At 32.9% G+C, this 15,198-nt stretch overlaps 1 protein-coding gene across 1 annotated transcript; it reads left to right on the plus strand.

Moving 5' to 3' along the window:
• Positions 1–3,414: 3,414 nt before the first annotated feature.
• Positions 3,415–4,500, plus strand: LOC132301170 (F-box protein At3g07870-like). The gene has a single exon (XM_059798444.1). It carries the CDS (start codon positions 3,415–3,417, stop codon positions 4,498–4,500), a length of 1,086 nt encoding a protein of 361 aa, XP_059654427.1.
• The last annotated feature ends 10,698 nt before the right edge of the window (positions 4,501–15,198 follow it).

A 15,198-nucleotide genomic window follows, 5' to 3' on the forward strand; every position in this document is an offset into this window, starting at 1 on the left:
GGCAATCTCCCTAATTCCCTTTAGGCTAAATTAACACACCGGCCCTTTGGTAACCCCGCGGCGACCGGATTTTTTCTAAACCATTTTAATCAAAACTTCTTCCCAAAATTTCCTTTTTCATTTCAAAATAATTTTCCCCATTTTCATGCCCAATGACATGCATGAACATTACATACTTTCTCAAATGCTATGACAAATGAAAGACTTTTATACTATACAATTTAACATGCTTCCATTTAACAATTTCTAATAAGTTACTAACACCATAGGCATGAAAAATTAACACGTATACATGCTTTCCACATAGTATGTTTTAACAAGTTATCAAACACACCAGCATAAAAAATCAACATTTTAAGCATGTTTTTCACACAAATCCACATATACACATAATCATGAATTCCATATACAAAATCAAATCATTTTAGAGGTATTCATCTCAAATTAAGCATGTTTAACTATAATTAACAAAGAATAATTCATAAGGGAGCAAGAATCTCATGGATTAGGAACCCCTTATATGTAAAACCCCCAATTTTCACCTCAAACCCTAGGATTTTTCAATCTCCTATAGTGCACCAACCAAGGAATTGCTCCTATCAACTTGTTGATCTCGTCGTGGGCTTCGAATAGCCGCAAACGGCTCTTAAAAATTCTAAAGATTGAAGAAGAAATCAAAAGTTGAAGTTGTATGAGAAAAATTAAAAAGAAATATCAGTGAGGGAGAGAAGACAAGACAGAACGATCGTGAGAGATAATGGATTTATGCCATTATAAGTTTTGTAATAACATATGAGTCCCACCATTTTAAAAAAGAAATCTTTTTCTTTAATTAACAATATATATATATATATATATATATATATATATATATATATATAATTGAAACCTTACACTTAAAGTCAATTCAAAGTAGTACCGGTAAAAGAAATACATTTATTTATTTATTTATTTTGTTTGGTTAGAAAATTTTGTGAAAAAGTGAAGTGGTTATTGAATATAATTTTTCCTCAAAATTTTCCTTTTCCTCCTGATCAAACAGAAAGTGTTCACAAATTTTCCATTTGCTTTCTTTTTGTACTATTTTCATCTAACCAAACAGTCAAAAGGGAAGGAAAAAAGAAGAACTAATCATTTACCTTGCATTGAAACTTTTAGATGATGTGTGCATTCATTTGGATATTCTAAATTATAACCTGATTAATCCATAGTTGTTTGAAGAGATGAATTGGATACTAGGTTATTTAAGTTGGTTTTGAAATTCCAAATTTTATTTTTCTTAACACACGAGCCCCAGAGTACTTTAAGAGAGACTTCAATCCTTCACTTCCCAAATTAAATGACATTTCTTTGTACATATCTCGAACATTTGTCATTTAAAATAAGGCCTGGTTTCTTTTCTTAAGGTAAATACTCACACACATGCACAAATGCCTGTGAAACTCAAATACCTCACCTACCCACTTTAAGGGAGGAGACGTTATACTAAGGGGTTGGAGTACGGGTTCTTGTCCCAATATTGGTTCTAGATGGGAAGGGTCTTGGGCATATATAAAGGCAGTAGGCAGCAATGCTGCACGTTTGAATAACAAAATTCCATGCATTGATATGCTTTGCCATGATGTAGACAGAGTTAGCGTCCCTGATGACAACGGAGGAGATTTCTTCTAAAATTATATGCAAAATTGTTGTTGAGTAATTTGGGACAACCGTAAAACGGTGCTTCTGCTACTTTTGATTCCATTGATATGCTCTGCAATGATGTGCAATAATTTGCACTCAATCCTAATAAATTTTCTGGAAGTGCTGGAATCGATTCAAGCCGAGAACATTGGTTCACATAGAGGGCTTTCAGTCGCAGAAGACTAGCGATGGTAGCTGGTATGTTGGAAATTTTGTTTCCGCTAAGATTCAAAAATTGCAAGGACACCAAACTACCAGTTTCGCTAGGAACAAATGTTAAATTGCAGTCTTCCATATATAATTTCCTAATGCTACTTGACAACTGTAACGACGAAAAGCTTGATTCAGGTTGCGATCCTTGAAAGTATGCTGACCACTCTAATTTGGAGCAGCCGAACAGGTTGAAATAAAGGAGAGATTCCAACATGAAAATGCTAGCGGGAATCTTCTGAAGATTATGACAATTCTTCAGATCCAAGGGAACAAGATTTTTCTGACACCCGATAGATTGGTAAACATCTACCAGCTTTGTACAATCATTAAGCAACAATTTCTGAAGACTGGTGAACCTCGTGAAGTCTGGAATTTTGATCAAGAAATAAGAATGACCGAGATTGAGGTATTTCAATTTATACAAAACCTGTCACGAATCATAAAGAGGCAGTAAATGTCTATGCATGTCATTATATATAAATAAGTTTGAAGTAGTAGTCTCATACCTTTCTTCCTCTCCAAACTTGTTTAAGGTTGCTATAGTTCAAGTCAATGGCAACCAGGTTATCCATAATTAAGGTTGACGGTAGACATTTTAAAGAAAATCCTTCACAAAATAGCCACACAAAATCTTCCAGAGAGAGATTCGTAGCTTCCACTTAGATGGAGTGAAATACAATTGAAATACCTTCACTATATACAAAAGGGATATAATATCCCAAGGTGGAGTGAAATACAATTGAAAAATTGAAGATTGATCAATTGTATTTCGTGGAAGATGAGAGGGAGTGAAAGCTTGATAAATTAGTTTGAATTGGAGAGAAGAGACTGTAAAAAGACGTTTTCAAATCCTTCCAATTTTTTTAGGATTCGTCCAAGTTTTTAAATTTTTCGTGAAATTCGTCTCTTTTAAAATCCCACCCGTTCCAAATATATGAAGAGCCACTTTGGAATTGCTTCTTTAGTTTAAAAGCATTTTTATTACAAAAAAATATGTTTAGATATGTCTGGTAACTATTAAAAGCGTTTTTAATGTTGCCAAATTTAGTTCAATAGAACATTTGAATTCAGTTAGAATTTGTAGCTTTTAAAACTGGCAATGTTAAATATTTTAGGTAATTGTTTTTCATTAAAACTTCTTTAATAAAGTTGCTATTATTAAATATTGTGACATCAGATATTATTGTAAAATTAGCAATAGAAGTATTTAGAATAAATTAAACAATTATGTATTTTTAAACAATTATGTATTTTTAAAAAGTAACGTGTAACCAAATACTTAATATGATTTTTTACTGAAAATATTTATTTAGATAAAAGTGTTTTTTTATTCCAGCAGCAGCTCGAAAATCCCTTTCCTATTCCAATTCAAGCCGTTCCAAATCCCTTTCCTAATCCAATTCAAGCCGTTCCAAATCCCTTTCCTAATCCAATTCGAGCTGTTCCAAACTTATAAAATCACTTTCCAAACACAGAGATAGCAGCAAGAAACACTCTCACACTCGTGGTTTTTCCATAATGTATCTGCCCGACTTCATCATCTTGGACATTCTTTCTCGGCTTCCAATCAGGACCCTCTTACAGTCCAGGTGCGTCTGCAAAACTTGGTTCAACTTACTCTTAGACCCTTATTTCAGTAGTGTTCGTCTCGCAACATCACCCCCCTTCATCAATATTGTGTTTCCATCGCTCAATGGTTTTTCCTTGGTTGAACTACAGGACCATGTCTGTAACTACACTAATCAACGTCACAGACCGTTGTGGTTCCGAAAACTTCTACCGGCAATGTCGTCCATTTTTAGACTAAATTTTTTGGGTTCTTGCAATGGTTTACTCTGTTTCTCGGATCACTACCATAACAATGTAAACATACTCAACCCAATTTCGGGAGAATATGTTGCCCTTCCAAAACCCAAAACCGAGAAAGAGAGAGATTTTGAAGGTGTGGCTTATGGGTTTGGGTGTAGTTCGGCCACCGGCCACTACAAGGTCGTGATTGTATGTAAAATGGTTGAGGTTTTTAGTCTTGCATCTGGTGTATGGAGGAATCTGGGAGATTCCCCGTTAGCCCCGTTATCATTTTTTCCATCAGAGAGTGAGGTTGGGGTTACTTTGAACGGGGCTATCCATTGGGCTGTGAATCGTTGTCAACTTATATTTTCTTTTAATGTTGAGGACGAACAATTCGGCTCAATTCCACTGCCTCCGGGTTTGGAATCTTTTGCCAGGTTGGGAGTGCTGGGGAACTGCCTCTGTGTAGTTGCAACTCGCGAGCATCAGATTGATCTGTGGTCGATGAAACATTATGGAGTTGCTACGTCTTGGAGTAAAGACTGCATTTTGAATACCACAATTCTGTTGGAGATGGGGATCACATGTTCCCCACTTCAACCGATCACAATTTGGAACGATGGAGAGATCTTGATGTCAAGTAATGTTGGTACTCTGGTTTCTTATAATCCGAAACGGAGGAATTTAACTAGGCTCAGGGTTAGTGGTATTGGATTAGGGAAAATAGCAGTTAGTTTTGTCTCAAGCTTTCAGTCACTCAAGGATGTTCCCCTGGCCGAATGTTTGAGGATTTTGAATGTCAATTCAAATTAGTTACTACCACAAAAGGAGCATTATTGACATTATTATTTTTTTTTTTTTGCTGAGAAAATAATGTAAAATTTTTTGTTTTCAATGTTCACAAATTTTCCATTTACTTTCAAGCCGCCAAAGGAAAAGAGAAGAACTAATCATTTATCTTGTGCAAATTTCATGGTGATACAGGACTGACAACCTCATTCAATTACATAGCTGAAGTTTCATGTATACAACCAGAAACCCAATAGGTTCCCTTCAGGCCAAACAGAACTCAGATAACAATGTAAAAAGAACTCAGATAACAATGTAAGCAGCCAAAGGAAAAGAGAACTAATCATTATCTTGCACTGAAAATTTTAGATATTGTGCAAATTTTATACGTCATTCCTAATATTTCTTTTCTTATTATTATTTTTAACATGTAACAGATCTTTTCAAATTCATCCAATCCCATTTGGTTACATTATTATTCTCGAGTCACACAGACGAAAAAAAAAATACAAACTCCAAGTAAAAACTGTAGCAGGCAAACTACAGTACATAGCTGAAATTTCATGTATACAACCAGAAACCCAATAGGTTCCTTCAGGCCAAACAGAACTCAAACAATCTTATTTCCATCTCTGAAAAAAAAAAACTGGGTTAAAAAAAAATTAAGGAAAAAATGAACTAATGAGACCAAATTCTACCAATCACTATGTATTTTGATTTGTGATTTCTCAGGCGTCATCGGTTTTTCGGTTGGCAGGGGTTCCGGCAAGCCAAACACGTTTTTTTACCACCCTCCATAATGAAGTCTGGAGTTTTGATCAAGAAATAAGAATGACTGAGGTTGAGGTATTTCAATTTATACAAAACCTGTCACGAACCATAAAGAGACAGTAACTTTCTATGCATGTCATTATATATAATTAAGTTTGATGTGTTGGGTTTTAATCAAATTAATTCACGTAGAAATCAATAATTCTTTAATTAATTAAAGAGTAATTTAGACTCGTACCTGATGGATGATTAATGCACATATACCTTTAGAATATCCATGTAATTCTCCATGAGTTCTTGCAAAACATTAGAGCGCTTTACATCATTCTGAGAGTTGTCGATACGATAGGTTTGAATAAGGGTTTTAAAACCCTTATATATAACAACAACAGGGGGAGACGACTTCTCTATAAACAAGCATACCTAAGTCTCCCTTCCTATCATGGAAACTTAAATATTAATGGTTAGAATTAAATCACACCAAATAAGTTAGAAAACCACAATCCAACCGTATAAAATCATACTCCCAATTAGACCACCAAATTGAAAAGTACAACCCAATCCATCAAGTATCAATAATCACATTGCAATCCTACTTTAAAAAACGTAATGCATAGAACCATAAAATAATTTTTATTATTTAAATATATATATATATATATATAAAATTCCAACAATCTCCCACTTGATCCATGCACTCTAAGTTTTATAAAATGACACTATAGATTACAACACACTTTATAAAAGTCGAGTGGCCACTCATTTTTATTTAGAAAACACAATTATCGAAATTGATATATTAAAACTTTTGAACACTTTCCTCCATAAATTTCCTCAGTAGTGGATCATAAATGCGTAGACAAGTAATATATTAGTCTAAACAATTTCATGGCCTCAAAACTGATTCCATCTAGGATTCAAGCAAATATAGTGGTTTTTACTGTATTTCATGAGATGTGCAAACTGGATGTGGTCTAAACACACACCTCACTATCCGTCCTACTTCATACCGTCGCGGTATGTCACCTGAACATATTACAGCAAACTGCCAACATTCTGTTCAGTGTGAGGGTTTACCGATATGGAGCGAATCCCATATCTAGCCCAAGCTATCCTCATGGAGTATGAAATACTCCCACAGGCAAACTTTAATATTTATGTTTGGATTTACCAATGTGGTGTCAATCTCACATCTAGTCCAAACAACCTCGTGACTGAAATACCACTCCAGACAAATCTTATATTTGGATTTACCGATATGGTGTCAATCTCATATCTAGCCCAAATAACCTCATGAGTGAAATATCACTCCCAGACAAACATAATAGCACGTGCATAAACCATATATATCAAGATAATAATAATGATGCAACATAACTTTATTTTGGATGCAAATAACTGTCACCATAAGGTGTAAACTGGAGAAAAAATAACTGTTACCACAAGCTATAAAAAAACTAACTGCAATGTAGCATATATAAAAGAAATACCAGACATTATAACATAATGACTCTCGAACACTTATCCGAATCACGTGCTCTTTAAATACTTTATTATCTTCGGCTAAAGACTTTAGTAAGAGAATTTGCAACAATCTTTCTGTAACCATATGGGGAAATCTTAATAGCACTTAAACCTTAACTTTCTCATGCTTGAAAATGTACTTTATGTCAATGGGTTTCCTACGCTTGGTCACCCTTAAATTGTTTCTATATACTTAATTAATATAAGCCTTTAAAGAAAGTCCAAGTATTCCAGTAGCATGATCCCTATGGATCCTAATGCCAAGGACATACTCTGCATACCCCATGTCCTTCATGTCAAAAACTTTATATGAAATTCTCAGTATCATGTATCATATGAATGTCTTTGCTACCTAGCAAAATATTATCAACATATAGGACAAGGAAAGTAAAATGACTCCCACTGAACTTGAGGTATATGCATTTATCTATAATATTCTCTTTGAACCTACAATTAATAACCACTGTATTAAAATTTTGGATACCACTACTGTAAAACTTGCTTAAGCCATAAATACTTAATAATGAAAGAATGACTCTTAAAGATTCCTTTAATGAACCTGGAGAAAAATCTCAAAGAAATCAACACTTAACTTTTGTTTAAGCACTTGGCCATCAATTTTTTGTCTTATATCCACCAGACACCTCAAAATCACCAACTACAGCACACTTCCAAGCTCTAGAAGATCTCCTAAGCTAACTGGCTTAGGAACTAGATTGGAAACTGAAAGAAGAGACTGCAAAAGAGAAATAACTAAATGAGTGGGAATAGCTGAAAGAGTGAGAATAAGAGCTTTAACTAAAACCACTAAAGAAAATGGAATGAAGCCTGAAATAAATGGAATAGATACTAAAAATTGCTACTCTGTAAAAAAAAAAACTACAGTATTCTAAACTCCCACTAGATTCGCCACTCTCATCGAATTTATATGACATATTCTAATAATCTTCGTAGGTCTATATGACAGTTAATCTCAAATCCTTTAATCTTTCAAGATGTCTAATAAAATAATCATTGGTAGTATGAGTATCAAGCTCCTTAATATTTGCATTATATAACTCTGTCTGTATAAGACATCCCTACACTTTATATTTTCTACAACTTTATTCTGCGCAAGAGAACTAGGAATGATGTACTGTGGCACAATGCCCTGCTCTTTGAGTATGTACTGAAAGTACTACAATTTACACCCTCCTTATCCATTCTCCTAATAAAACTCACCACCTTAGTCCGATCTTAAAAACATAATCACTATACCCAATTACTTTCAACTTTAGTCTGGTATATTTTATACACATCAAGTGCTTCGGACTTCTGGTGAATTAAGTATACAATCATACATTGAGAACCCATCAATGAAGACAAAAAAATATCTTTACCGCAAACGAGCTACAATAAGAAATGGACCACAAAATTGGGTATAAATATAGTCTAAAAGACCAAATGACCGACTAGCCTTAAAATTATGTTTCTCTGCATCTGTCTTTGACACAACTAACGTATAAAATTTGTGGCCCAATAATCTCATCCTTGACCAAGCGTTCAAGTATCTTTTGAGAGACATTCCCTAATATCCTTTGCATAGCATAGATGAGTCCTCTCTAACCAAAGCACGATTTTTTTCGGAAGGTATCGAGCCTATAGAAAAATAAGAAACAGGTAGGATCACACTCGAATCCATCTACCATGTCTTTACCTATACTTTTATCAAGTTAGGCTCAAAATTAAAATGGCAATTTCTTTCATGCTTTGTTTTCTGTTTCACCACAATGACCTTTTTCTTTTGATATCATTTTGTTGCTATAGAACCAACATTTAACATTCTATGATCAATGTCTTTTCATGTATTGGTCTGCCTTTCTTTATTAGCCTTATACACTTTTTTGCCGCCTAGTTTCTTATTGAAACTATTCTTACTATCACCGCAAGATAAGCTGACTCAATTTTAACACCCTTGAGTCGTTCCCCTTCAATCACACAAAGTGCTAACAGCTGGTTAATGCCACATTTAACTTCTTGTGAATTATAATTCACATTGAAAAGCTGAAAAACCTAAGTAGAGAATAGATTACCAAGTGGACAAATAACTTATCATCAAATATGATTCCCTACTACCTCAAATCATTAATTAGCTTGCACATCTTATAGATGTACTCCCTCACTGAACCATTGCCATCATATCTTACTAATATAAATTATGTCAAATTATAGTATTGTACTTGTTTCTTAGTGCCCATTAACTAATTCTTGATAAAATCAAGAAACTCATTAGCAGTATCAAAAACCAGAATACCACCCTGAATAGTATCACTAATAGAAGCATTAATTAACCTAATGGCATGGTAGTATCTTTAGTCCACCTAAAAATGCAACAACTTCTGTACCTAAGAAGACTCTGCACTAGGCATATGAGTTTATTCCTCAAAAAACATAGACTCATGGTCTAAGAAACCCAATATAATATCAAAACCTGTCTTCTAGGCAATATAATTTTAACCATTCAATGGTTCAATCCCTATGAGCTATCTTTAAATTGCGGAAGCGTTTGTAACCTAAATAAATGTTATATTGAATAACACCACATAAACAACATATAAAATAATACGTCACAGCTTTAGGGATTATTACTTTAATTCGTGCTTGGGGTTTTAAGCCAAATTTCTCAGGGTGTTGTACTATGTGCAAAACCATCCACCCTGCGAGAACAAATAAAATGCCATCTAAAATCACCTTTTGGCAGAATTTTAGATTTGACTTTACTCCCAAACCTGCGATAAAATCGCACATAGACCTATTTGATTATACTTGAATTATTGCTAAACACTTCCACTACCTTTTGGCAAGAGGGTTATTGAGTTATAATTCAAGCACTCTCAAATATTCTACTCACTTATCCCACACTAAGACATTGATCACCTTTTGGCAGAACAAATGCCCTCATGTAGGTAAGTGTACTGTGAGACCTCAATAAGACCAATGTCTTAAATAATAATAATAATAATAATAACCTCTGTGAGCGTGTCACCTTTTTGGTAGGCATCACTCACTTTGGTTACCACCTTTGAAACGATCACTTTACCGGTCTTCCTAAACCTCAAGGAAAGACATAAACTATAGATATTCTATTTTATTTATGTTCATATTTATTTATCTATTTAGTGCACATAAGCCAAACTTAAAATTATAGAACATTTAATTTCACTATAATATAAATGGCTTTAATACAAATAAAATAAAGCCTCCTCATACATCTTAAGAAATTACAGTGAATAATATAATAATAACATGCACATCAATCAAGATTTAAAATCTCAATTCTTTATTTTATTTTATTTAAAATAAAATAGCAAAACTTTAAGCATGTATATTATATATCAAATAGTTTATCCATACAAAATATGTACTGGACAATCAAATCATTCCATTATGATTCATGTAATTCAAGATCAATTTCTCATATTAATGCATAATAGAGTATTTCATTCAAGAATCATATACAAATCAAATTCTTGAACAACATATCGACATGGATTAAATTTAACTGAAAAACTATAACCATCCATGTACATAAAATAAATTTCAAAATAATTTATTCTATAGTTCCACAAGTGGGACATAAATAATGAACCCATGAGTATGATATCAAAACCAAAACATCTCAATTTTATATGCAGTCTCCTAAAGATTCAATAATTACTATTACAGCTTTTGAACCTTTCATCTCAAAGGATATGAGATCATTCAATCCCTTTGAACTTAAATTAACAGTGAATCCAAAATATAAAATTTGAACTGAAATTTTGTTCCGAACAAAGTGTACTACCCATATACAAGGTCCCAAATATATGCATGCGGGATTACACAAACCCATATTACTTGTGATATCATTCTTATCATGGACCAAAATGAGGTGCCAATTGTTTGTACTTGGTTCCAAATGCTAATTCAAAACTGACTATTTTTATATATGCAAACACAACATAAATCTCATGTACCATTCAGGTGGGAGAATCTATACATCGCAGCAATTAATGCGAACATTGACTTCTTTACCACATGCATATTCACCAAGACTCAGCAAGAAAACAACGGACCAGATTGCTTTTTCTTGAGCCAATATATAATAAATAAATATTATAATATTATATTTCATTAACTTTAACTCATATAACCACTTAATGAAATCTGGTCATATATTCACGAATCCTTTACCAAGAAACATGAATTATAAGACGTGGCGAATATCCAACCAACATCATCTAACATGTGTTTAATTTTAACGCAAACACAAATCATGAACACTAAAATAATGAGCCCCGAAAGCAAAAATCCCCAATCGTCATGGATTTAATTATCGCCATTGAAAGATATATATACACACACACATATGTATGTACTTTAACTCATCTATATTTATGCCGACATCAAGATATAATATATATTCAATTATTCTTATCTTGATTTCTACACGATAAATTCTAATTATAACCTTGCTCTGATACTATTTGTTAGGTTTTAATCAAATTAATTCATGTAGAAATCAACAATTCTTTAATTAATTAAAGAGTAATTTAGACTCGTACCTGATTGATGATTAATGCATATATACCTTTAGAATATCCATGTAATCCTCCGTGAGTTCCTGTAAAACATTAGAGCGCCTTACCTCCTTCTGAGAGTTGTCGATACGATAGGTCTGAATAAGGATTTTAAAACCCTTATATATAATAACAACAGGGGGGGGACGACTTCTCTATAAACAAGCATACCTAAGTCTCTCTTCCTATTATGGAAACTTAGATATTATTGGTTAAAATTAAATCACACCAAATAAGTTGGAAAACCACAATCCAACCGTATAAAACCGTACTCCCAATTAGACCACCAAATTGGAAAGTACAACTCAATCCATCAAGTATCAATAATCACATTGCAATCCTACTTTAGAAAACGTAGTGCATAGGACCATAAAATAATTTTTATTATTTAAATATATATATATATAATTCCAACATGATGTAGTAGTATCGTACCTTTCTTCTCTCCAAACTTGCTTAAGGTTGCTATAACTCAAGTCAATGGCAACCAGATTATCCATAATTAAGGTTGATGGTAGATATTTTAAAGAAAATCCTTTCCAAGATAAAATCGAGTTTTAGGAGTCTCAAACCCTCCATCTTTGTAAATTCCTTCCAATTTAGTTGTAAACGATACCAATTTAATTGTAGTTCCTTTAATTCAGGCCAGTTCAAGACTAAGCCTTGAACTACTTTTGTCCCCCGATGATAGTAATTGTAGATATGAGCATATGAATATGTGTGTGTAAGTTTGCGTACACAAGCCTGTGTGCGACATTGTGTTGAAAATAGGTTCACATCCTAGATTGTGACTTTCATGATGCGTTGTGTGCTACGACATTTTTACAGTAACAAGATGTATAATTAATTTTAGGGTTCTGTTGGCTTGTCGAAACTTGGCCTGCACAATGATCTTAATGGAAACTTTGTATGCATCCCTCTCTAAAGCAACTGTTGTATGCCTGAGACTAGTTTTGGGTGAAAATCGTGAACTTCTTTGAGGGCATTTGATGTAGAACTGATTGCTGAAGCCTTTATGGCCCGTTTGGACCTCTAGGGGGCCAAACGGGCATACTGACAGATTTTCTGGACTGATACCGAAGTGAACCCAGAAAGAGCTCAGTTTTATCAGAAATGGCCCAACTCGCATATATCGGCAGCTTAGCTGTCGAGGTAGGGCGTCTTTTGGCCAAATTCAATCGTTTAGGGCTCGGAAATGGCGTTTTCTCATTTTTTAATATTTTGGGATTTTCGTTAGAAGATTAAACGGATTCGATTTGCTTTCTTCTTTGGTATTTAGTAGTTTTTAGTAATTAGGTTTCTTTCTTTATTTTTTAAGAATTTTTAGAGCAAGTTTGTTTTTGAGCAGTTTCCTTGCGTTGCTAGTTTCCTTACGTTTTTATGATTTCTTTTATGCAGTTTCCTTACTTTGTTAGTTTCCTTACGTTTTTAGGATTTCCTTTATGCTGTTAGGGTTTTATTTATAAATACTTATACTGCAGAGCAGATCATTCATTCGATTATCAAATAATATACCAGATTTCTCTAAATTCTCTTTTGTTTTGTGGATTCAAAACACCCACCTTGTGGATTCAAAGTAACCTATTCCTCGTGAACAAATTTATGGCTTCCGCTTATGTCAGTATTATTGGTAGTTTGCTAGTATGGTATATTATACTCCCTTCATCCCAAATGAGTCAAGCTTCTGAAAGTAGTAAATTATTCTGTGACAGAGAATATCTTTTATAATAAATTAATAAGGGGAGGTAATTAGTAATTGTTGGAAAGTAAGGGTATCTTGCATAATTCAAAGAATATTTTGCACTTTTGCCTATATTCTAAGGGAAAGATGTACCTTCACTATATACAAGAAGGATATAATATCCCAAGGTGGAGTGAAATACTTACTAGTTAACTACAATTGAAAAACTAAAGATTGATCAGTTGTATTTCATGGAAGATGAGAGGGAGTGAAAGCTTGATAAATTAGTTTGAATGGGAGAGATGAGACTATAAAAAGACGTTTTCAAATCCTTCCAATTTTTTTAAGATTCGTCCAAGTTTTGAAATTTTTCATGAAATTCATCTCTTTTAAAATCTCACCAGTTCCAAATATATGAAGAGCCAGTTTGGAATTGCTTCTTTAGTTTAAAAAGGCTATTTCAAAATATTATGTTTAGATGTGTTTGGTAACCATTAAAAGCGTTTTTAATGGTTATCAAATTTAGTTCAATAGAGCATTTGAATTAAATTAGAATTTGGAGTTTTTAAAGCTGACAATGTTAAATATGTTAGGTAAGTCTTTTTCATAAACAATTTTGTTCTTTTTATTTATTATAAAAACAATTAAACCCCTTCCTTAATAAAATTGCTATTATAAATATTGTAACATCATATATTATTGTAAAATTAGCCATAGAAGTATTTAAAATAAATTAAACAATAATTTATTTGTAAAAAGTAATGTGTTTTTTACTGAAAGTAATTATTTCCAAATGTATAAAATCACTTTCCTTGGGTTCGTTTGGTTAGCGTAAAGTAGGTAGAAAGGAAAAGAAACGGAATTTTTTTTAAATTTTTGTGAGTTTGGTTACCTGGAAAGAGAAAATTTTGGGGAAAGTGGGATTCCCGCATCGGATAAATTTTCCCAAAATATTTTCCCACATAAAACACAGAACAGTTTACTTTCTCACACAAAACTGTCATTTTATTTCCAAATTTCCTACTATGCCCCGAGTTGTTTCTCCATTTTTTTTTGTCACATAACAAATATAGCGTGGTCTATTAAATTCAGACTTAGAAAAATATTCCAACAACTATTATATACTGGGACACATTCATTATATCCAATAGATCGTTACCTAAAATTTATGGAAATAAATTAAATAATGTAACTTTTAATTTTTATCATTATTTCAATAGAAATATGAGAAGAGATTAATTTGAGTCTATCATATTATTTATATGACATAACAATCTCACATGGTTGAAAACCAATATAATATTTATTTTTTACTATCTATACAGGTTTGCATTGAAGTGATTCATATTCATAAAATATGAAAAGAGATTGATAAATTATACATGAACCATAAAATTATTATGCATGAACTATAAAATATGTTACTTTTGCATGACAAATTTTATCCCAGAGTTGCCATTCAGTGTTTCTTCGATGGGGCTTAAAAAATATATATATTTAATAATTCAACATAACATTAGTATGTTATGATAAATGAACTATATTCTACATATAAATATAAATAATTATTATTGAAAACAAAAAATAAAAAGAATCTGACAACTAAAATGTAGTTCTCTCAATTTGTCTAATTTAAATATGAATATAATGTGGTGTCTTTCATTTTCCCGATTTTCCTAATATTTTTCGCACTCATGTATTTGTTTATTTTATTGCCGGGTTCCACATTATTTTCTTTGCTGTGATCATTTTATTTTGTATGCCATTCATAATTTGTATAAGGGATAGTATGGACTTTTGCTATGGTAATGGCATGATGGGGTTTTAATAATGTTGGGGATTGTTTTAGTACTTTTGCAAGGTCACACTTTCACCAAGCCTTTGCTTGACACCATGCACTACACTTGGCGCACAGCTCTTTCTCATGCAAAGGACACCTATACACTAAGTGGCAACATTCCACTAACTCCTATATACCCATTTTCGGCAGCTAGTCTCAGTTTCTTTTTCCCTTTTTTCTTTCTTTCTTTCTTCTCATTTCTTACTCCGCTGAAGCTCTCTCTGGAGCTTGGTTTTGAGGGCTTTCTTGTGGAATTTTGGAAGAGAAAATGACCATGAAGGAGAGAGTTTTCCATTGATACAAGAATT

Source organism: Cornus florida, unplaced genomic scaffold (genome assembly GCF_030987335.1).
Source record: "Cornus florida cultivar Cherokee Brave unplaced genomic scaffold, ASM3098733v1 CherokeeBrave_3.0.0_Hap2_Chr03, whole genome shotgun sequence".
Lineage (NCBI taxonomy): Eukaryota > Viridiplantae > Streptophyta > Magnoliopsida > Cornales > Cornaceae > Cornus > Cornus florida.